We start from the raw sequence: 24,360 nt of genomic DNA on the forward strand, positions 1-24,360 counted from the left end.
TTCTGAAAGGGGAACTTCCTGGGTGAGGCAGCCTGTCTCCTCATGTAGTTGTGTAGCTGGCGATGTGTTTATTGAGACGGGAGCCTTTGGAATGGATGCCCTGGAGATCAAAAGCCTAATGTCAGGCACTTATGTTCCAACAAGAAAAGCTCATTGCCAGACACTTAACTACTGTCCCCACTCGACTTTAGGAAGATAGTTGTTTCTGAGAGTGGTCCACCTTGATTTCTTTTTTTTTCTATACGATGTTTTGTTTATTTTATTTTTTTAGCTATTTAAAAAACTGAAGTATAATTAACTTACAATGTTATGTTACTTTTGGGTATACAGCAAAGTGATTCAGTTATGTATGTATACATCCACACATGTTTTTTGGATTCTTTTCCATTATAGGTTATTAAAAGATGTTGAATATAGTTCCTTATGCTATATAGTAGGCCCTTTTGTTTATTTGTAGTATGTATATATATATATATATATGTATGTATGTTAATCCCAAACTCCTCCAAAAATACATTTATTTATTTAGAATAGTTTTAGGTTTACAGAAAAAAATGAGTAGGAAGTACAGATAGATCACATACATCCCTCCTCTCCCCCTTGCACAGTTTCCCTTATTATAAACATTCTGCATTTGGTGGTGCAGCTTGGTTTCAATGCTGCATTGAGTTCCTTTCACAGTCTTCCTTCGGAGAAGACAATGGCACCCCACTCAAGTACTCTTGCCTGGAAAATCCCATGGACGGAGGAGCCTGGAGGGCTGAAGTCCATGGGGTCGCTAAGGGTCGGACACGACTGAGCGACTTCGCTTTCACTTTTCACTTTCATGCATTGGAGAAGGAAATGGCGACCCACTCCAGTGTTCTTGCCTGGAGAATCCCAGGGATGGAGGAGCCTGGTGGGCTGCAGTCTATGGGGTCGCACAGAGTCGGACACGACTGAAGCGACTTAGCAGCAGCAGCAGCAACAGTCTTCCTTAACCCACTTCCCTCTCACTTTAACTTGGGGTCTCCTGGAAGCTGACCTTAAGACAATGATTAGAACTCAGTGGTCACTTGTGAAGGAAGGAAATGTTGCTAGTGGTGTAGGAAGTGAGATGGGGGAAGGAGAGATTGCTGCTAAAAGGTCAGCAATGGAACTTATGACACTACAGGCTCCTGAAGCTTGATTCAGCTGTGGGAACCCAGGAGGATGAAGTGGAGGGACCCTCTCAGGGAGTGAGGGAGCAGGGACTGATGCACCAACATCCTCTGGTCAGGTCTTCAAGCAGATTGAGGCAAATTCTGACTACTGAAAGGCAGTGTGTGTGTGTGTGTGTGCGCGCGCGCGCTCGTGCGTGTGAAGTCATTTCAGTCATGTCCAACTCTTTGCGATCCCATGGACTTTAACCCACCAGGCTCCTCTGTCCATGGGATTCTCCAGGCAAGAATGACAGAGTGGGTTTTCATGCCCTTCTCCAGGGGATCTTTCAGACCCAGGGATTGAACCCACATCTGTTCTGTCTCCTGCATTGTCTGGCAGGGTCTTTACCACTAGCACCACCTGGAAGCCCACAGAAAGGCAGCAGAGTTCCCTGAAGCCTGATGAACATGGTAGGACCAGGGGGCACCCCTAACCATCTGCTGTGTTCCTCTTCCCTGCAGCCAGGTCCCCAATCTCAGATCCTCTTGGTCAGAATCCAAGGCTGGCTGAGATGGTGTCTCTCTCTAATCACCAGGGCAGTGAGCTGTTCCAGCAGAATGATATCTACAATGGTAGCAGAGCCTGAGAGTGGGTGTGTGAGTTGGTCCTGCCATAGCATCATGGGGCCAGCACCAAACTTTTCAAGAGGGGGAGAATGATTTTTAAAGAAAAAACTTTTTTCCAAGTATAATTGTATATGATCACTTGAAACCATGAAAAAGACAGAGACGGAAAAAAGGAAGATCTTTTTGTTGTTGTTGTTGTTGTTTATTCTGATCATATTCCCTGGGAGATTTAGAACGATTTCTACCAAAGCCAGATTTCTACAGTCTTCTCTAGAAATTGCTTTTCCAGTACCACCTTCACTGAAATTAAAGATAGAGAAACATGAGTACAGATAATGCAGCAAAAGGAAATTGTCTGTGAAAACCGCTGACTGTAGATGCCACATAAAACAGCGGGGCTAATGTCATGCTGGTGGGATACATTTGCCCTCAACAATTCGGAAGTCCTTATGTGTATCAACATTTCATCTAGAGCCTATTCACCCCCATAAAGCCCCAGGCCATGATGACTTCCTGTTACCTTAGATATTTTGCAGTTTAACTATTTTTACCAAAGTTCTCTAGTTTATTAGTCCCAATCAACTTTTAAAATTGCCTGATGAAATAGAATTTATCTTTCAAAATCCTAGTTCATTAGCCACTTTCTCTGTGAAGCCTTCTCTGACCTCCTTCACCCACACCCAGAAGAATGAATCTTTTATGCCTTGTATCTGTTAGGGAGGCACACAGCTGCAAGTACAGAAGTCCCAATTAATGGGGACTGAGGCAAATAGGAGATTCATTTTATCACCTACTAAGAAGTACAGAGGCAGGTGGTTTCTGGCATTAGATTGGTGAATAGCATTCTTTGGGGCTCTGGTACCCTTAGCATGTTCGTATGTATTGTCATGTTTATTGTCTCATGGTCACATAATGGCTGCTGGCATTCTAGACATCACATCTGAGTTCAAGGCAAGAAGAAAGGGTGACTTTACTTGAATCTGTCCCTTATTCCCATTGCCCAAAATTGTGTCAGTGGTCATGGCTAGTTCCAGGGAGGCTAGAAAAGCTGACTATATAGCCATTTAGAACAACAGCAAAGTTTAAACTTCTTGGAAGTTACTTCTTATTATTATTGTTTTCACTATGGCTCCTTTCATCACCTTGGCTGTAGCTGTTAAGCTGTTACTACAATAGTGCTGTATAACAAATGGCCTGAAAACCTCAACAACATACAACAATAAACATTTATTTAGCATGTGGGTGTTTGGGGTTTAGCAGAACTGGGTTGAGCTTGATCAATCTCAGCTGAGACAGCAGGGATGACTGGGACACGTCTTGGCTCTTTTTCTTTTCCATTTGCTCCTCTCTAGCAGCCACAGAAGCTAACTAGAGAGCATGGTGGGGTTTGTGCTGAAGGCTAGCGAGCTAAGGATAGTCTCTCAAGGTCACACAGCTTGGAAGTGTCAAGTCCAGGACTGGGTGTGAGGTCCTTGACCCCATCCTGGGCTCCCTCCAAGGCTGCGGGCTGCCTCTTCCAGCAGTCGCTGTTCCAGGCATGCTCCTTGGCCACTTCCCTGAATGGCTTCAGAAGGCAACACCAGCTACTATTTGAGTGCTCCCGTCTTGGAACCTATTCACTCCAGGCAAACCTGGCCCTCACTCTGGGCAAACCTGGAACAGGATAGTGAGGAACACGTGAAGACATAGCTGCCTCCCTTCTCCCTTATGTATCTTGAAGACACATAAACCTGAAACATGACCCATGGTCCCTGGCAGCACGTGGGTCGGTGTCTGAGTAGAGATGTCCTGATGCATTCCAGGGAAGAAAAGCCCTTGTGGTCTGATACTGGAGCTGCAGCTCACATAGACGACCCCCTCCCGCAGACATCTTCACTCATGGTCTTTAGAGCGCGACCCACATTCACCTGCCTTGGCTGCTGTAGCTGAGCCGCAGTTTCCACTGGCCTAGGCTCCACGTGGGCAATCCCAGGGTATTGGGCCAGCTCAGCCCTTTTTGAGACTTCCAATCTTGTCGGAGAAGGCAATGGCACCCCACTCCAGTGCTCTTGCCTGGAAAATCCCATGGACAGAGGGGCCTGGTGGGATGCACTCCATGGGGTCGCTAGGAGTCGGACACAACTGAACGACTTCACTTCCACTTTTCACTTTCCTGCATTGGAGAAGGAAATGGCAACCCACTCCAGTGTTCTTGCCTGGAGAATCCCAGGGACGGGGGAGCCTGGTGGGCTGCCGTCTATGGGGTCGCACAGAGTCGGACACGACTAAAGTGACTTAGCAGTAGTGGCAGCAGCAATCTGTCTTGTATTTTGCAGTGCACCTTGTAAAAATAATAACATTAAAGACCATTATCCAACAACTCCCCATCTGGAAGCTTATCCTAGAAATGCAAAAGGATATATGCTTAAAGATTTTTTTTTTATTGTAACACTGTTTACGGTCCATTCATTTATAGAGGAAAAGAGGGATTCACTCCAAATACAGAGGTAGCAAGGGTTTACTAATGTTCATGCTGATCACATTTATTCTTCTGTATAAATGGTATATTTATGTGAACACACAATCAAAATAAACCTTTTCAAATATAAATAAATAAGGACATCAGTGGCTCTGACGGGCAGCCCCCAAAAGTGGCTGACTAGGATTCTGAAACTGTCCCTCCCTCTGTGTGGCTGGCGAAGGCAGTCATTAGTAAGTGAGCTGAAATAGGAAGCGGGGATGAGGCAGAAATCAAAAGCGACCTCTGCACGGGGTGACAATGGCCCTGTGGGCAGCTTGGAGAGGATCCTTGGAGAAGTTAAGATGTCCTCTGTGGTGTCTGGGAGATGGATCAGGAACCGCCTGCCTCCCATGTGAGTTAGGAGAACTGAGACCACCAGAACATGCCTTAATTCCTGGCCCAACAAAGAGGGGCAAATATGATTAATAGTGGTGGTATTGTTATCATCGTAAATGATGATATTATATTATCCTTTGGAAATATAGGAATGGTCAAATTAATCCCCAAATGCCTCGTTCTCTGAAGTATTTGGACCAGTGTATTGATAGAATCATCTGTGTCACCACTTTCAGTAGGTCCTTTGCATCTTCAAGTTTGACTTTGTACATTTGTTTCGTTCCTTTATACTGTTGTTTTATTATTATTAATGGTAGACCTTTTAGAGCAGTTTTAGGTTCACAGCATAACTGCACAGAAGGTACAGAGTTCCTTCATCCCCCTGCCCCCCGACACACACAGCACCCCATCGATATCTTGTTCTGTTTTCCCAGTGGGAACCTGACTTCTAGTGGGTAACATAGCAAAGAGCTGGAAGAGAGTTTCTTGTAAGTAAAGTGGCAGGCTGCCCTCAGATGCCAGGTGCTCTGAGCTGGAAAGAAGCCCGTGGCCTGGCAGGCCCCTAGGTGTCCAGAGGAGCCTTGTCATAGAGCATCTGTGGGTGGGTGTCCTACCTCATGCTGCCTTGGGCATGAAACTAACTTGGTTTTCAGTAGGCTTCACCCTTGAGAGCACAGAGAGCTTGGCAAATCTGCTCATTTCTCGTCCTAATCCAAGTGTTGGCACTGCTGTGCATTAGACGAAGCTTCTTACTCGAGGAAGATCAATACATAATATTGGAACATGGTCTTGGAGAGAGAGTTTATGGACTTGTAAGAGGCGTTGGGGCTTTTAGCCTGTTGTATATAAAACAGATCAAGAAAAACAAAGCAGAATATGGGGGATGGGAGGGCCTTTTGCTTAGATTGACATTAACCCAGAGGTCCTAAGTACATGGAGGGCTGAGGCAAGGTGATCTGGAGGGAACGTGTTCCGGGCAGTGGGAACAGCAAGTGCAAAGGCCCGGGAGCAGCATCCATGGCATACTTGGGGATCTAGGAGGTGGACAAGGTGAGCATGTGATAGGTGACAGGCATTGCAAAGACTTGGTGTACAGTATAAGCTGCTGAATTAATGAAGACAGGATGTTCTTGAAGCAGAGGGTGGCCTGACCCTCACCCCAGGGGCTCTGCCCTGACTCTGACTTTAACCCCTTCTCTCCTCTCTTCCAGGCCATGTACATGTTCTACGCGCTGGCCATTGTGTGTGATGACTTCTTCGTCCCCTCCTTGGAAAAGATCTGTGAGGTACATGTTTGAGCACTGGAACTGTTCCAGCCTCCTCCACTGAGATCCTGAGGAGCCCTGCATGCTGCTGGGTGGGAAGGCCAGGCACCAGCATGCTTCAGAGCTGTGGGCAATGGTAGCCCAGAAACTCACTGGTCTGCTTAGAGTTTCATTGTGCTCATCCATGCTGTGTTGGGTAGTGGTTAGTCGCTCAGTAGTGTCCAACTCTTTGAGACCCCATGATTGTTGCCCACTAGGCTCCTCTGTCCATGGGGATTCTCCAGGCAAGAATACTGGAGTGGGTAGCCTTTCTCTTTTCCAGAGGATCTTCCCAACCCAGGGATCAAACCCAGATATCCCGCATTGCAGACAGATTCCTTACCATTTGAGCCACGAGGGAAGCCCATAAACACCAGAGTGGGTAGCCTATCCCTTTTCCAGGGGATCTCCCCGACCCAGGGATCGAACTGGGATCTCCTGTATTGCAGGCGAATTCTTTATCAACTGAGCTACCAGAGGAGCCCATGCCCATCCATAGCTGGGCTTTAACCCTTCCGGCCAGCTCTCCCTGCACCCTTTGGCGTAACTCGAAATGCGGTTTGTGTTCTGTTCCCACTTTCTTTTTCTTTTAAGTCTCACTCTTTCTTCCTCTTTCCTCCACCTTCCTCCCCTCTCTTTCATTCTGCCGCCATAATCCTCCCTCATGATTTGTGGGGTCCGCGAAGAGTGAGAAGTCTTCAGCCTCACCTCCACCACCCTTCCTCTCTGCGCATGTGCAGAAATACTGCAAGCAGGGCCCCCAAGAGCAAGACAATGAAAGAACTGGCTGCAGAGACCAGGAAAGGGTCTCTTCGAAGTCAGCCCAGGGGACGCCAGGGCCAATTACATCCCTTTCATCTGAAAATATTTAGCATATCCAGAGCTCTTTAAATTCTCTTGCTTCTTTCATCTCTTTTTCTGATTTGAAATGTGGTCTCCTTTATCTGGAAGCTTTCTGTTTTATTTTTAATTCAGAATCCCGTTTTCAGAAAGTGTCTCTCCCAGGTGCACCTCCTGTCTGTCCGGAACTCCTGTCCCTTTACGTTGCCCTCAGCCTGGACTGTCCCTCCCGCCGTGTCTGAGTCACTGGGTCTTGCGGGACAGTGGGGAACAGAAGTTACATTTCCAACAAGTTCCCAGGTGATGTGCTGGTCTGGAAGCCACGCTGGAGAACTACTAGCTTAAGCAGTTTCTTCCACCTCCTGAAGTCAGTTAGTTTTGTGTACTTGAAAGAGAATCATCCCACAGCAACCCTAGAGAGACCCCGAGTGGGTTCCTCTGTACAGTGGAGGTGGGAGAAGGGAAGTGAGAGAGCTGGTTTCTGAGATGGATGGCTGGCCAGTGTGCAGGCCTTTTGTCCAAAGCAATTTAACCTGAGAACAGGGTCACCTGGTGGAGAAGAGGGGGAGGCACCAAGTGCCAGTGATCAGGGTCATCTGTGGTCTCTAAAACCCACCAGGAGCAGTTTAGTCCTCACACAAAGCCAACCACTCTCTAATCACACATTGTTTAATAGCCAAGTTAAGACCTGGTGCTGGAAATGTACATGCAATTGTCAGAATGTGTTCTCCTCCACTGGGGACACACATGGCACCTGTGAGCACACCCCCTGGGGAGGAATCAAGGTGAAATGTGGTGTGATCCTGGCCGTCAAGGGGCCTGGGGCTCAGAGCAGCTCCAGAGTGAGACCCGGGGACAGGTGAAGTGCTGGAGCTGGAGATGCAGAGAAGAGGGGAACAGAAGAACAGAGGGGAACAGAATTGACTCACCTTGAGATCAGGGAAGGGCTTGTGCAGGGGCAGGATGTGAGCAGCGGTCTCAGTGGCAGTGTCTTACAAGGACATATGTAAGCCAAGAGTCCGGCAGGAGAACTAAGCTGGGAGACCCAGGGACAAGACTCAGCGTGTGGGGAGCCCTGGGGATGCCCGGCCCAGACATAGGAGTTTCTCAGGAGGAAGCTAGAAAGCTTTTGATGACTGTTCTAATAGATGGAAAGGGTCCCAAGGCAGGAAGTGCTCCCCCAACCAACCAGGACCCAGTGAGATGTGGCCAAAGCTGACATGAATGAGGGGTGAAAGAGGAGGGGAGGTCCAGAAGGAAGAAGCAATGTGATGAATGAAACAGAGAGAGGAACAGGACATGCATGAGCCCCGGGGTGGACTCCACAGCTAACGCCCCAGCGGGAGCCCGAGCTGGAGCAGACACTGCAGAGTGAGGCTCACAGCTTCTGGCGAGCCTGGGCAAACCAGCCATGGACCCTGAGCACTGCTGGGGTACCTGCCCAGGGAGATGGGATGCCTGGCCACCCTCACGGCCACACCTTTCACCTTCACACAGCCGCATCTCCATCTTAGGGTCTTCTCACAAACACCTGGAACGTTTACTGCTCAGTCAAGATCCAGGGAACCCAGGTTTCCAGGTCAAAATGTTCAGCAGGGCTCCGCGGCAACTTCAGACGGTCAGTGGAGCCAGGGGCCTTCACCGAGGCCGTGCTGCCCCTCAATGGCTGAGCGGGGAAGTGCAACTGTGGTGCTGCTGGAAGAGGGACCAGGGTCCCTTAAGCTGGGATGCCCAAGGGAGCCGCCTATTTACTGACAGCCGGCAGCTTCCTTTCTGGGCCAGGAGTGAATGCAGAAAGGCTCCCCACACCACCCAGCCTCAGTTGACGTGCCTTCTTGCAAATCACCTTTTGGGTCAGCAAGCAAGGTAACCCGGAGAGCTCATTGTGTGGATCATCTTGGCGGGGCTCACCATCTCTTTCTATTTATTCTCACTGCCCCCCATTCCCTCTACCCCAGGCTTCAAGGCTGCATTGAGGATGGGTGATCCTCCCCAGCCCCAAACTCCCAGATTCAGGGCTCAAAAACTGGTTACCATGAGCCTAATTTAGCTTGAGAACATCAGCAAGATAATGAAAAAAGTCAAAATCTTTTACATAAAAATGTGGATTTGGGCATCTCTATAAATAGGAATATTTGGCAACATAGAGGGAACTGAGCTTTTAAAAAAGAGGTGAAGGCCCACCCTGCCTCGCAAGACCACTCCCCTCCCCCATTATCTCTACAGCCCCTGGGGCATCTGGCTTGGGATCCCTAGATCTTGTCAGAACCTTTACTTGGAGGGAACATGTAGCCCCTCCCTGATACTGCCCAGAGGAGGAGGTGTGGCCCAGCTGGGGAGAAGGGGAAGCTGAGGAGGGACTGAGCTGGGACCTGGGGAGTCACAGTCACTGCTGTTCCAGGAGAAACCCGATTCACCTATGCTTTTGCTCCCCTGCAGCGCCTGCACCTCAGTGAGGATGTGGCGGGAGCCACATTCATGGCGGCGGGCAGTTCAGCCCCGGAGCTGTTCACGTCGGTCATAGGTAGGTGCCAACCTGAGGAACATCTCAGCTCTGTCCTCCCTGAAGAACGAGGGCTCTGGAAACAGGAGCACTGAGACCCCGAGGGGCAGAGCACTAGCCTCCCCGCCCCCGCTGGAGTGGTTGTTTTCATCTTATTAAAGTGGTGTTTTTGCTTTGCATGAATGGGTCCCAGACCCTGTTCCAATGGTCCGTGGACAGAGGCTCCAATAGAGATTGGAAAGTTCTCTCCAAGCCTCGGCTGTTTCCTGTAGATCCTGAGAACAGTCTAACTAACACTTAAAAAACTCCCCCCCATATACATGGAATCTAGAAAAACAGCACTGCTGAAGATAATTGCAGAGCAGGAATAGAGATGCAGATGTCAAGAACAGAGGTGTGTCCATGGGGTGGTGGGAAGAGGGGAGGGTGGGATGAACTGAGACAGTAGCATTGACATGTATACATATTTGAGGGCGTGTAAAACAGATAGCTAGTGGGAAGCTGCTGTATAGCCGAGGGAGCTTAGTTTGATACTCTGTGATGAACTAGAGGGCTGGGATGGGGGCAGGGAGGGAGACTCAAGAGGGAGGGGATATATGTACACATATGGCTGACTCACTTTGTAGTACAGCAGAAACCAACACAGCATTGTAAAGCAACTATGCTCCGATAGAAAATGAATAAATAAATAAAAATCTCCCCCCACCGCCCCGCACCCACTTTGGATACAGCCCACCACAGCAGCCGGCTAACCTCGGTCTGTGTTTCAGGAGTCTTCATCACCAAGGGCGACGTGGGCGTGGGGACCATCGTGGGCTCTGCTGTGTTTAACATTCTGTGCATCATCGGCGTCTGTGGGCTCTTCGCGGGGCAGGTGAGACTCACCAAAACGTGGCATGGTGGGGCCCTTGTGGAGGTAAGGCAGCGGCCTGTCTCCCTTGAGTGCACCCAAGGGCCAGTGGTCTTGGGTCAGGTGACATGGGGTCTCATGATCTGAGAAACTGGCCCAGCCAGGACTGGAAACCCAAGCAGCGTGATTTGATCTCTGGGCTGATGGATTGTGGAGTTCAAGAGCCACGTGAATAGGTAACCAGCCTGCAGATCTGAGGGTGTTACCCTCATTTTGCTGTGTTCCTGATCTGAACTGAAATGATGTAAACCAACCTTAGGAGTGGAAATGGAGTTAATGGGGTGGAGGGAGAGGAGATGACATATTGTTTTTCTTCACTTGTCACAGTTTGGGGAGCATTCTCTCTTTTTCTATAAGGATCAAGCATTTGACTTCTGGATCCACTTGAGCTCACTTTGGGGGTCATGAGAGGCTTTGCATGCCTGTGTTTTACCTGTAGAGACTATTCCACTGCCAGAAGGTGTCGTGGGGCCCGTGTGCAACTGGTGTCTGTCTTGGAAAATCTGGAGAAGACACTTGATGTCACCATCATGTGAGGCTGCTGGGCATCCGCAGCCTGGCAGTGGCAGCTGGGGGTTTGCAGCCAACGGCCCTCCTGGCTGGCTCTGATGCCCTAGTTTCTTTCATAGAAAGATTATTCAGAAACACAGTCCTGAGCTCTCTGCCCAAACAGCCAGGACTCCATATCTTCTAGGAAAAGCGACTGCCAGTAGCCCGTGAGGGTCTCCCACTTGCAGTACTGAGGAACCCGGGGACCCCTCCAGCCCCCTTGCTATGGAGGAAGGATGCAGGTTCTGCTGGAAACGGCTGGTTGGTTTGCAGGGCTAAGGAAGTTCCTGCAAACCATCTCCCACATCCTTTCCCAGACCCTGGCTGGGGGCACCCAGCACCACCGACTCTCATGCCAGCTGCTCCCTGACACCACTGCCCCCCTTACTGCCTGCTTTGCATTCCCATCATCTTCATCCCGAGTGGTTTGTTTGGGTCACCTGGTTGGTTTGTTGCTTCTGGGGTACAGGCAGAGGGACACCTTGATCCCATCAGGGGTCAGCTCCAGAGCCCACAGCTGGATGCTTACCCCCAGAAGGGGCTGCCAGACAGCTGGGTCCATATGTGGTGATCAAGTTACACCTGACTGGCTAGACTGAATGTTTTCTTTCTTCATCCTTTCAGTCCGTTGTCTCGTCTTAGATTTTATGGACTCGTGACATGGCATTTTTTATATCTCTTGTAAATGTAGTTGCTGCTGCTGCTAAGTCACTTCAGTCGTGTCCGACTCTGTGCGACCCCATAGACGGCAGCCCACCAGGCTCCCCCGTCCCTGGGATTCTCCAGGCAAGAACACTGGAGTAGGTTGCCATTTCCTTCTCCAATGCATGAAAGTGAAAAGTGAAAGTGAAGTCGCTCAGTCGTGTCCGACTCTTAGCGACACCATGGATTGCAGCCTACTAGGCTCCTCCATCCATGGGATTTTCCAGGCAAGAGTACTGGAGTGGGGTGCCATTGCCTTCTCCGTAAATGTAGTTAGTACCCCCCAAAAGTGAGTGTCCATCTTTGCCTTTGGGGCCGTTTGTACTTCCCTGGCCCCCACCTATGCTGGCCGCCCTCCCATTGCCTCCCAGAGATGAACAGTCACATTCCGCAGAGCCCGTGGCTGTCAGCACTCTCTTAATTAGCGTCGTCACCGACAGCAGTAGCAGTAGGAGTATTAGCCCGGCCGGTGTTAGTGTTGTCACTAGTTCGTTAGTCATTTGTTCCTGAAGCTTGATGCAAAGTCAGGCCCAAAGGGGGAGAAATAATGTAAAGAAATGAAACACGTGGCTGAAAAGTGCCGAGGAAATGCCACACAACTAATTACATAGGAGGTGGGCTGAATGCACTTGTTTCATAATTTATTAGCAATGCGGTTAATCACTGGCTTGGTTAGAACACCTGCAGAAAAGACAAATTGCTTCCTGAACTTTAGCAAGTGCTGGGATCAGTCACTTCACTCCCCTGGAAGGGCCTTGCCAAACTCCTCTCACATGATCGGGGGAGAAGCACCAACCACAGTGGTGTTAGAGGAGCTGGATGGTGATTCTGGGGCTGACCTCCCTCCTGACTCTCCTTGTCCTGTGCCCACTTGGAGAGGTCCAAGGCTACCCAGCTCTCTTTTTCAGACCTTTGTAGAATCCCAGAAGTCTTTGCAGAGAGAGAAAAAAATGATGTTTTGGAAAGAACATGAGCCCGGGGATCAGATACGCCTGGATTTGGATCCTGGCTCTGCCATTTGCTGGCCATGGAGCCTTGGAGAAGTTATGTCACCTCTCTAACCTTCAGTGTTCTCATCTGTAGAGTGGATACAGGACACCTACCTCTTAGCATCACTGTAAGGATGAAACGGAGCTTGTTCGGCAGCGCGTGGTCCACACGGCACACACTAGTACAGTCAGACAGCATTGTCAGCTCTGAGAAGAAAAAGGTTCCCTGGGGTCACTGTCTCCAGATTCCACCCTCGGTCACCGCAATAATTTGACCTGCCTATTGCTAGAACTTATTAACAGTACAGTGGAACAGAATGGCCATCATCAAAAATCTACAAACAGTGCTGGAGAGGGTGTGGAGAGAAGGGAACCCTCTTGCACAGTTGGTGGGAACGTAAGTTGATACAGCCACCATGGAGAACAATATGTTGTTGTTTAGTTGCTAAGTCATGTCCAACTCATTTGTGACCCCATGGACTATAGCTTACCAGGCTCCTCTATCCATGGGATTTCCCAGGCAAGAATACTGGAGTGGAATCCTGGAGTTGCCATTCCCTTCTCCAAGGGAATCTTCTCAACCCAGAGATCCAGCCCATATCTGCTGCATTGCAGGTGGATTATTTACTGCTGGAACAGTAGGGAAGCCCATGGAGATTTCTTTTAAAACTAGAAGTAAAGCTACCATATGATCCAGCAATACCACTTCTCGCCTTATACCCTGAGAAAACCACAATTCTAAAAGACACATCTACCCCAATGTTCATTGCAGCACTATTTATAATAGCCAGGACATGGAAGCAACCTAGATGTCCATTGACAGGTGAATGGAGAAAGATGCGGTACATATGTATGATGGACTATTACTCAGCCATAAAAAGGAATGAATCTGAGTCAGTTCTAGTGAGGTGGATGAACCTAGAGCCTGTTATACAGAGTGAAGTAAGTCAGAAAGAGAAAAACAAATATCGTATATTAACGCTTACATATGGAATCTAGGAAAATGGTGCTGATGAACCCACTTGCAGGGTAGCAATAGAGACTCAACATAGAGAACAGACTTATGGATCCAACAGAGGAAGGAGAGGGTGGGGCGAATTGAGAGAGTAGCACTGAAACATGTGCTGTGTGCTTAATCACTCAGTCATGTCCAACTCTTCGCTACCCCATGGACTGTAGCTCACCAGGCTCCTCTATTCGTGGGGGTTCTCCAGGCAAAAATACTGGAGTGGGTTGCCATGCCCTTCTCCAGGAGATCTTCCCAACCCAGGAATCAAACTGGGGTCTCCTGAGTTGCAGGTGGATTCTTTACCAGCTGAGCCTAAATATACACATGACCATATGTAAAATAGATAGCTAATGGGAAGTTGCTGTATGACACAGGGAACTCAAGGCAGTAGTCTTTGACAACCTAGAGGGATGGGATGAGGTGGGAGTGGGAGACAGGCTCAAGAGGGACGGATATATATATATACTTATGGCTGATTCATGCTGATGTATGGCAGAAACCACCACAACTTTGTAAAGCAATTATCCTCCAATTAAAAAAAGTTAAAAAAAAAATAGTTGAACAACCATGGGATGCCAGTGGGGAGGAATGGGAAGGCTGGGGAGAAAATGAGAAGCAAGATGAGGTGTTGGGAATTCCCTGCCAGCCCAGTGGTTAAGAATCTGCCTTCCGATGCAGGGGATGAGGGTTCAATCCCTAGTTGGGAAGCTAAGATCCCACACGCTGTAGAGCAACTATGCCAGTGTGTCACAACTCGAGAGTCCGTGCACCACACCAAAGGATCCTGCACGACATACTGCTGATCCCATGTGCTACAGCTAAGACCTGACACAGCCAAAAAAAAAAAAAAAAAGTTGAGGAGGTGTTAGTAGAAAGACCTCAGAGGACTGGTCCTGGTCCCTGTGCCTTCTGATCGCTGGGAGGAAAACCAACTTCGGTGAGACACAGATGCTGCCTTATCTTCCGAGAAGCCCTCCTAGGCAGTGGAGCTGGGACAGAGGCATGTGGCAGCACAGGACAGACTTTGGGAATTGAGCTGATTCATCAGTCCAGTCATGGGGCTCACTTGGCAGTGTCATTTACGTTGCTCCGCACTTGTATTTGCGGGGAGAATTACCAGTGAGCACCCGTGGGCTTCTCTAACGGTGTCCTGGCGTGAAAGGCTATTAGTGACCAAGTCTGCTCCCCATCTGAAATTAAAGTGATTCGGCCATAAGGCTTGAGTTCCTGTCTCAATTAGGGTTTTGATGAATTCGATGTAATTGAATGTCTGCTACATTGGCAATTTGCGAACATACCCAGCGCCTTGGAGTTCGCCTAAGGTGCTTTGGGGAGTTTTATGGGACGAGAAAGAAATTGCTTCTTGGAAAGTATGAAAAGGTTCTTGGTCCTAAAGATTTTCTTTATGTAAGAGCAAAACATAATAACAAAGACAGAACACTGAGATCTGGAGACAACACAGTAATGTATCTTATGTATTGTATTAAAAGAACTGCTGCCAGTTTTGCAAAACAACATACTTATGAATTTAAATCTCCCATTCAGTTATGTTAAGCTTTCAAGACATAAGCATAGACAGACAGTAAACAGTCTAACTGCATCCCAGATGCAGAATTCTCATATTCCGGTTATTACAGGCTGGCAGAGGAGCCCCTGATTCCTCTCCCAGCATCCTAGAAATGTACCTGATGTCCTCTGGTGAGGTCCATCTTCTAGTGGCTGGGTTTGCCTTCCTTCTGTGAACACTTTGCCTATGCCAGCCCCAGACAGCACCCAGAGGTGGGATCTCTGAATCAAGACCTGCCTGCCTGAGATTGGGTTTCCCCAGAGGAATCTAAACAGCAATTTAAAATTCAAGTAGTTTATCTAAAAGTTGATCTCAGAGACTTCCCTGGCGGTTCAGTGGTTAAGTGCTCCAATGCAGGAGCTGAGGGTTTGATCCCTGGTCAAGGAGCTAGAATCCCACATGCTGTGTGGCCAAAAAGCCAAAACAGAAAACAGAAACAATACTGTAACAAATTCAATGAAAACTTTAAAAATGATTCACATTTAAAAAAAAAAAACCTAAAAAAATAATGAAATAAAAGGTGATCCCAGGACAGGCCAGCCAGGCAGTAGGGGAGTGAAATAGGGAAGTGAAAGCAGCCAAGGGCTGTGTGTCCCCAGCAAGTCCCTGGTGTGGGTGGCTGGGATCGCTGCTTCAGGGGGCCGGGAAGATAGCATAGCACACAGCCTCCAGGTTTTTGCACCCAATGGGCAAGAGCAGGGGATTTATCTACCACCCTTCCTCGTCATTGCTTAAGGATTGCCTTTGAGGGACATTAATTCTGTGACGTTCCAATTTACTGAGCACAGGCAGGGTGGACTTTGGGGCCCAGAGAAAACCTCTTAGCAAGTAGACTTAGGAGACTGGCTGTTGGAAGGACCTGAAATGGTAAAAGGTGGGGAGATATGAGTGGGGTCCATAAAGCATGGCTACACACTCAAAACAGCCTTCGAACATAAGCCATCCTGTAGGTCTCACCTCCAGCTCACAGGGAGGAGACACCAGCCTCAGTGCCAGACTGCCTCCTCGGAGCTCAGGGCCAGGACAGCCTGATTGCAGGGAATGTCCCTTGTGTTCAAAATAACAGCTGCCATTCTAGGCAGTCTTTGCTTCCACTTGGGATGCAGAAGGCCTGAGCTCCCTAGAAGTGCAAGGAGAAATCTGGATAATGTAAAAATCATATACGGGGATGTCAAGGGACAGTGGAGATCAGAAGGGCTTGATGGACAAATTTCCAGAGAGAGGAGCCCATCCCACGTGAGCTGTAAGCCCTGGTGGTCTGGATGCGGGGGAGCAGCAGGATCCAGAAGTTCACTGGATAGAGACAAGTGAGCCTAGCATCATCCACTGGCATCTGAAAGACCATCCGGGACAATAATGATTTGATCTCCTCACCCCAGATTTGCTGAGAAAGGTGGAAATGAAGGCAAGTCAATAAATAGAAGGAAATCATTCCCTCTGCCCCATCTCCCACACTCTCCTGAGACCCGAAATGGACGGACGCAAAGGGAACTGGGAATTTGGAATGCCAGATCAGATCCTGATAAGAACTGGGAGACTGGTCCTTCCTTGGGAAGCTGGATGGTGTCGCACTGAGCCAAAGTGGGCTGCCACTCAGCCCCGGTCGGATGAAGCCAGGCTGACCTCTGAATAATCACCTCCTCCCTGTGCCAACAGGCGAGAGAAAAACTGGAGATTTCCAGAGGGAAAAGAACCAGGATTATTCCTCAGCTCTCACCCTTCTGTACATAATTTCCAGGATGCAGCAGTAAGTTACAGGACCCGTGAAGAGGTAGGAACAGAACTCATAACCAAGGAAAGACCGCAGAAGTAAACCACAGATGATCCAGATACAAGAATTAGAAGAAAATCATTTAAACCATCTCTCTTAAATAGGGAAAGGTGGGAAGAATAAATGAGGGTGGGTAATTTCAGCAGAGAAATGGAAAGAATAAGAAAAACCACATAGATGTTATATATATATATATATGTATACACATATATATTTTTTAAGTTGCTATTTACAGTAAGTCCCTTACATATAAGCCTACAAGTTGTGAGCTTTTAAAGATGTGAATGTGCCTCCACATGTGCAATCACATAAGTTGGTTCACGTGTCTGGTGTACGCTGTCATGTGAGTGCACCCTCAACACATGGTTGTACTTTACTGGACAGTACTGTACAGAGCACAGTAGTACCGTATCTTTATTTCAAGCTCAGGATGTCCAGAAGCAAGTGTCAAAGCAGGGGTGATGTCACTGGTACTGCCAAGAGGCACTAAGTCGTAACAGTCGTTACTTGTTGGGTACCCAGGCTAACTTTGCTGGACTTATGAACAAAAGTGACTTAGTAGAGCACTCTCAGAATGGAACTTGCTCATATGTAGGGGACTTACTTACCTGCACCAAAGTGCAGGCATCACACTAGATACTGTATAAGTATTTGTAGAAATGCACCTCCTGACTTTTAAGATAGTGTCGTCCTCATTCACAGACAGAGGACTGAGTAGCTGGAGGCAGGGGGCAACCGTGAAGTAGTTAAGCCTGGATTTGAGTCACATCTGCGGACTGTCAAATCCACTCTCATTTCACATGGGGAACTTACGACTTAAAAATTCCAGATGTTATTATTGAGTTCTTATAATTATCCCTTAGCTCATGGGTGTTCCTTAGAAATGTTGAGTGTAGGAGATGAAACAGGGGCTTCCCAGGTGGTGCTAGTGGTAAGAACCCACCTGCCAATGCAGGAGATGAAAGAGATGCCGTTTCAATCTCTGGGTCAGGAAGATCCCCTGGAGGAAGGCGTGGCAACCCACTCCAGTATTTTTGCCTGGAGAATCCCATAGACAGAGGAGCCTGGCCTGCTACAGTCCATAGCGTGGCAAAGAGTCGGACACAACTAAAGTGACTTAGCACTCAGGCACACAGGAAATGGAACAAAGGAAAGCAAGAAATGGACATGTCAGCACCATGGTGGCGACCCAAGCTGGGTGATGGAAGCACTCAGCCCAGCCAGTGCTCAGCTAGAAGCTGATCTCATAATCAAAGGACATCGTCCACTGCTGGGTTTACAATTCCCCCAAACAGACAGGGGATTCAGGCTGATAAATACAGTGAGAGGTCTACAGGTCACCTCAGTTACCTGTGCACCTTGGTTTTTGGCTTACTGTTCACCAGACAAAACCCAGCCACACACCACCTATCAAATTCCCAGAGAAGCATCCAGTCTCCCCAAGAGGCTGGGAACTGAGGACAGGCAAGGCTGAAGATCTCACACCACTAGTTGCCAAACCTAAAATTAGGAACTGTAGGCCTGCCATCCCCTGCTGGAGCTGGGGTAGCCGGCGGGGGGGAAGCTCAAGGAATAGAAGGAATAATCCATGGAAAAACCAGGAGGAGCCAAGTGCAGGCAGCGGCCCTGCCCAGGAGGCAGGATGCTGTAATGGGAGAATTTGTGGTGCAGGAGTAGACCAAGGCCTGGGTCAGGTCCAGCTGGTGTGTTCCCTGGATATTCTACCACATTCGAGTAGAAGAGAGTTTCTCCCAGGGTCATCGTCAGGCCACCTGCCTTAGGAAGATCTTGTTGAAAGCAGATCCCCTGCCCTCGTCCAGAGCAGGGGACGAGGAGCATCTGTACCTGCTTGAGCCCCATCTGCAGGCTCAGCTCTGCTCAATCCTTGGACCAAGCTTGACCTTGGGCAAGAGGCAGCCCACCTTGGGCGGTTGGTCCTGGCAGCATAAATGGTCCCCTCTGGATGCTCCTGTCCTGTGACTATCTGTCTGCTCAAGGCTGTCTCCCTTATGTTCCCTGGTATCTTTTCCTTGGTTGTCCCCTCTGTTCCCCTACAAGCCCGGGTCCGAACAGAGCCCCACACCTGATCTTCCCCTGATAGACCCTGTTGTTCCTGGCCCGGGCTCCTTTAAGGTCACCCACACAGCTCTCTGCTGCTCCACCTCAATGGCCTCTGCATCCTCATCCCAGCTCTCTATTCTCACTTTAGCTTTGGCTCATAGCACGTGTTCCTGGATTGTTCTACTTCCTTGAAATGATCCCTGGAGATCAGAACCCACATCTAGATTAGGTAAGAGGTTTTTGGTTTCAGGAAACAAAAAGCCCCAGCTCTAACTTGGTCTCTTAGAGGATGGGAATGTATTAATGTCTGAAAAATACAGAAGAAAACCGGACTTCAGGCATGGTTTGATCAAGCCTCCAGCCACGTTTTCTGTGATTCTCTTACCACTAATCTCTTTTGTTCCCTTCCACATAACTATTTTTCTTGGGGGCTGTAGCAGTTTCAGGCTTCATATACACATTTCACACTGACTAGGAAGAAGAAGAATATCTCCCCACCCTTCATCCTCATGGCATCATCAAACAAAAATCTGATTGGACTCAGGTCACCTGACCATCCCTGAACCCATCACTGTGGTACAGGAACTAGAATTACCCAGTTGGTTTAGATTACTCAGAAACCAACCACGCTTTCCTCCGTCTCCCCAGAGATAAGACTATGATCCGTTCCACTCCACGTACATAGCCATTGGTCCCTGGTTATCATAGAAAGCAGATAAATGCCTACAGAACAAAGCCTATGCAGTACCCTAGGGCTAGTGTGACACAGACAAACGTGTTTAGATCCATTACAGGTCCTTGTGTGGACACTGATTTCATTTCTTTGGGGTAAATAAGGCAGGAGTGGGATTGCTGGGTCATATGGTGAGTATGTTTATAAGAAACCACCAACAGACTTTCAAAGTGGCTGAAACCCTTTTGTATTCCCACCAGCAAGCTGTGTATTCCAGCCGCTCTGCATCTTCTCCAGCACTTGGTACTTTCAGATTGTTGTTTTGTTTTGCTTTTAGCCATTCTAGTGAGCACGCGTGGCACCTCACTATAGTTTTAACTTGCGTTTCCCTGATAAGTCATGATGTCGAGCATCTTTTCATGTGCTTCTTCCCTGCCAAACATATATCTTGTTTGGCAAGAGTCTGTTCAAATCTTTGTCCATTTAAAAAAGAATTATTGGAGTATAGTTGATTTACAATGTTATATTAGTTTCAGGTATACAGCAAAGTGAATCAGTTATACACATACATATATCCACTCTTTTTTTTAGATTCTTTTTCCCATCTTGGCCAGTACAGAATATTGAGTAGAGCTCTCTGTGCTATACGGCAGTTTATTATTAGTTATCTATTTTATATATAGTGTGTGTGTGTATATATATATATGTATGTTCCAATCTCCCATTTATCCCTCCCCCACCCCTTATCCCTTGGTTTGTTTTCTGTATCCATGGCTGTACTTCAGTTTTGTAAATAAGTTCATATGTATCCCCTTTTTTTAAGATTTTCCATTTTAAGTGGGGTTTTCACCCTCTTACTCTAAAGTTCAGCGGTCTGTGTACCATGATGCTTGACCATCCTTCTGAGACATTCTGTCCTGTTTATTTTATCTTCAGATGAGTAAAGACTAGGGCCGTTAGAAATGCTTTAAAGTGACTGTGGCATTGTGTTGGATGCATTTGAGTTTATAGAAGAGATTCTTGGAGAACTCTTTCATCCTGTGGGAGAAAAAGGCAAGGTCACTTCCCTTTCAATGTGCAAGGAGCCCAGAACCTTACAGCCATCCCAGAGCCACCCCAAGTAGAAGGTCCATCTTTAGACACGCATGTCTTTCTGGTCAGGATCACGCCCAGATGGATTCCACGGCCCCTCTGCTGCCTATTGTCCAGCCAGGCCCCCTGCCCCACAAGCAGCTGAACCTGGGTTGATGGGTGAATGCAATAGGGACAGAAACCCTCTGGCTGGCAGATGCCTGCTTTATCGTGTCTCTTTAAACAAGCATCCTTAGCTGTCAGCCTGTGCCTGGCACTACTTTCATGCTTGAAACCCCTCTGATCCTCACAAGAAACCTCTGAAGAGGACAGTGTTTTTACAAAAGAGGAAACCGAGGCTCTGAGAGACCAAGTAACCTGTCAGTCACAGAGCTGTTAAGTTGTGAGGAGTTTAGGGCTTCAGGGATCCTGAAAGCCCGGCAATGGGAGGCTCCCCCTCAAGCCCAGCTCAGAGGCCTGGTGCATTAAGCTCCCTCCACACCACAGCTGTGCTCCCATTCACAGCTCAGTGCCTTTGCATTCCCACAAAACCTGCCTCACAAGGAAGCAGAGGGTGTGATCCAGTGAAAAGGGAAAGATGGGAATTCCTCCTCACCCTAAATTAGCATATGTAGCATCAGCTGAACTTCCACCCTTCTGGGGGATCTGGCATCTTGAGTCCCTCACATCCACTCCTGAGCCCCCTGAAACTGCCAAGTGGCCCCAGGCCCCCTCAGTCTGGGCACCGAGACCCACTTGCCAGCACACAAGCCCTTAGTCCATAAGCAGAACCCGCACACAGTTGTGAAGAAGTCCAGAACGTGAGCAAGTGGTGACCGTGTGTGCAGAGTGCCAGGAAGGCTGCTGTGTCTACTCCCGCAGCCACGTGTCCCCCGAGCACCCCACCTGCCCTCCTGTCACCCCACACGCACAGAGCGCTGCAGGGGCTGTGACCGAACTGATCAGACTTCATGCTTCTGGTTTGAGCAAATGGGTTAAAGTGTTTGTGGTGGGAGCCGTAGCCAGCCCGCATAGCCTGAGGAGATCTAGAATCACAAGCCTGTCTTTGCACAAAAAAACGTAAACTCGAAGTGTTTGTTTCTTCATATCGTCATCTGTGAATTCAAACCTCTGGTGGTAGTAGTCCATGGATCGGGTTCTGGGGGAAATGTTTACTGTATTCCATCTTTGGGAGTAAGTCCATTCATTGATTCAGCAAATATTTCTGAGTATCTGCTATGTACCAGGCAGTGTTGTAGGCACTAGAGAGACACCAGTGAGGAAAGGATAGAGTCGGAGCAGGCCATTATCTGTTGGAGTATTGATTATCCAACAGAAATGAAAGATCAGGAGATAGATGGATAGATGGATGGACGGACTGAAGGAAAGAGAGGGTTCAAGATTGTCTGACAGTGAACAAGGAGAGAGCATGTGTGTCCAGGGGTGGCCAATGCTGTAGAAAAGTAAAACAAAGTAAGGATTATAGAGAGTGTGGGAAAAAGAGATATTGATTTATAAAGCATTTCCAGGGAAGGTCCCTCTGCAAGCGTTGATAGTTTAATGGAGTGAGAAAACAGTACTAAATCCCACTCCATAAAGAAAATGGCACCAAATAAAACTTAAAAAAAAATTTTTTTTTAAGACTCTGGTTGCAGGCACTGTTTCAGACATTTGAGTTCCTCTCTGAGCAGAGGAAACACGCCAGCCAAGCAGATAGACAGCTGTTGTCTTTGGGATGCTGTAAAAGTTGGGTGGGCTAATCCCACAGGCTAGAGCAAGGAAAGAACAGAGCAAAGGGCAGCAGGAAGAGGCGTGTGCGGTGGCCAGCCCCCCTCATCCCGAAGGTGATGGGGTGCGTGAGATGCTGCAGAAATGAGGGGAGCTCTTTTCCACTGGGAAACCATCATGGTGCTAGGCTGTGAGTCCCTGAGAGCCCAGCCTCCTTCCCTCTGGTTCCCACTCTGTCTCTAGCACCCAGAGGACTGCCCACATGTGGTTGGCACTCAGTCAATCTTTGATGCATTTACTAAGTGACCCTTGACACAGAGAAAGGGAGGGTTGATGTATGGATCAGAGATAGAGATCACAAGGCCCCATAGCCTGACACAAACGTGCCCAGGAACTATCTGACCAGTGCCTGGGGCATTAGACGATGAGTGGACATATGTCACCGCCTTCCACCAGGTGCCCCAATGACAAGCTGGATTGAGACAGTGGGGACTCTGGACAGAACTTGAGACACAGTCTTGAAACAAAATGATTGGTGTTCTGAGGGTCTCCACTCACTGCCTTTTATGTGCATTCACAAGACACACAAAGACGAACAGGGTGGGAAAGGTCCTGGCACCGCTAGAGCTCACAGACCAGCAGGGGGACACAGGCAAGGAGCATGGATGCCAATAAATGGTCAAACTGTAGTACAAAGACGAGACCTGGAAGGAAATGCCGTGAGCAATGGGATGGGGGACCTGTAGGGGAGGAGGAGGAGCAGCTCTAGGGAAGTGGTCTGAGAAAGTGTCACAAAAGAACCCCAGATTACAAAGGCAGCACTGTATGGAGACCTGGGAAAGGAATCCCAGGAAAGCAGTAGTTGGGTGTTCAGATAGGAACAAGCATGGCGTTGTTGAGGGTCAGAGAAAAGGCCAACTGGGAGCCTAGTGTGGAAGGGGGAGGGGTGTAGATGGGAGAGAGCTTGGCGGGGACGGGTCGTGGTGGGGACTGGGTGCTGTGGGAAGCTATGGGAGGGCTCTAAGCTGTAGAGTAACGTCTGATTTATCCTCTGGCAAAGTTTGCTCTGACGACTCCTTGGAGGAGGGAACCTGATGGTGACAAGATGGTGGTGGGGAAACCAGCGATGAGGCGAGAGCTGAATTCTGGGCAAAAATATAAGAAGATGTGGTTGTTCTGTTTAGAATATTTTTGGAGGTGACATCAAGAGGATTTGCTGGTAAATTAAAAATGGTGGGGGGGCATCAAATGAGATCAGTCAGGGAAGAGTCTGGGATTTTTGTCCTGCGTGATGTGCATGAGTCCTGACTCTACAAATGAGAACAATTCAGTCGTGAGAAATTTGGAGAGTGAATTTTCAGAGAACAGTCAGCTTGTTATCAAACACATTCTGAAGTCTCCCACGGAGTGTCAGATCCAGAAACTTGGTAGGGTCACTGAGACACATTGGGAGGTGGTTTTTCGTTGAAAGTGTGGTTGGCTGGCTGTTACTCACCAGCCACTTGGCCCGGAGGCTTCTGTCTTGGAACGCCTGCTCAGCCTCAGTGAGCAGCCCCCCAGCTCTTGCACGTGGAGCTCCCGCTCCTGTTGGTGTCACTTGTGGGGAAAACCCTCATTAGCTCCTTCTAGGCTCCCAGACACAGGGATGTGCCTGAGTCCTGGACAGCACTGCCCACCTTGTGCCAGCCAGCCCCTGTGAATTTACAGCTGGCACCTAGGAGCTGCACAGACCTCCAGAAGTGGTGATTTTGCATATGGTGAAGCCAGAACAAAACCGCTGAAATCCATGGCATGTAACCCGGTGTGGCTTGACCCATTGCATTCTCCATCATCTCCCTCCCTCACCCCTTCCCCCTGCCCACCCTCGGTCCAGATGAAGCCGGGTTGTTTTATCTGCTCATACTAGGCTGCAGTGTCATGGGGATGTCCAGAATCTCTGAGTTCCTGACAAGCCATACAACCCTTCAGATTCATCAGGCAATAGGGACTCAGAGAGGCAGGGTAGGTGACCAAGGTAAATTTTGCTCTTTTGGTTTGGGGGCTTTTTTTAATATAATAAAATTACTTTTCTAGTCTATTCTTGTTTATTCTGACCCATC

The 24,360-nt window shown here is 48.5% G+C and overlaps 1 protein-coding gene across 1 annotated transcript in view; it reads left to right on the forward strand.

Moving 5' to 3' along the window:
- Nucleotides 1-24,360, forward strand: part of SLC24A3 (solute carrier family 24 member 3) — a 428,778-nt gene that overhangs the window by 320,948 nt on the left and 83,470 nt on the right. Inside the window, exons 4-6 of the mRNA XM_070381141.1 lie at nt 5,796-5,870; nt 9,168-9,252; nt 10,002-10,105. Of these exons, the coding sequence (XP_070237242.1) occupies nt 5,796-5,870; nt 9,168-9,252; nt 10,002-10,105 (264 nt within the window). The remainder of the gene's footprint in view (nt 1-5,795; nt 5,871-9,167; nt 9,253-10,001; nt 10,106-24,360) is intronic.

Source organism: Bos mutus, chromosome 13 (genome assembly GCF_027580195.1).
Source record: "Bos mutus isolate GX-2022 chromosome 13, NWIPB_WYAK_1.1, whole genome shotgun sequence".
Taxonomy (NCBI): domain Eukaryota; kingdom Metazoa; phylum Chordata; class Mammalia; order Artiodactyla; family Bovidae; genus Bos; species Bos mutus.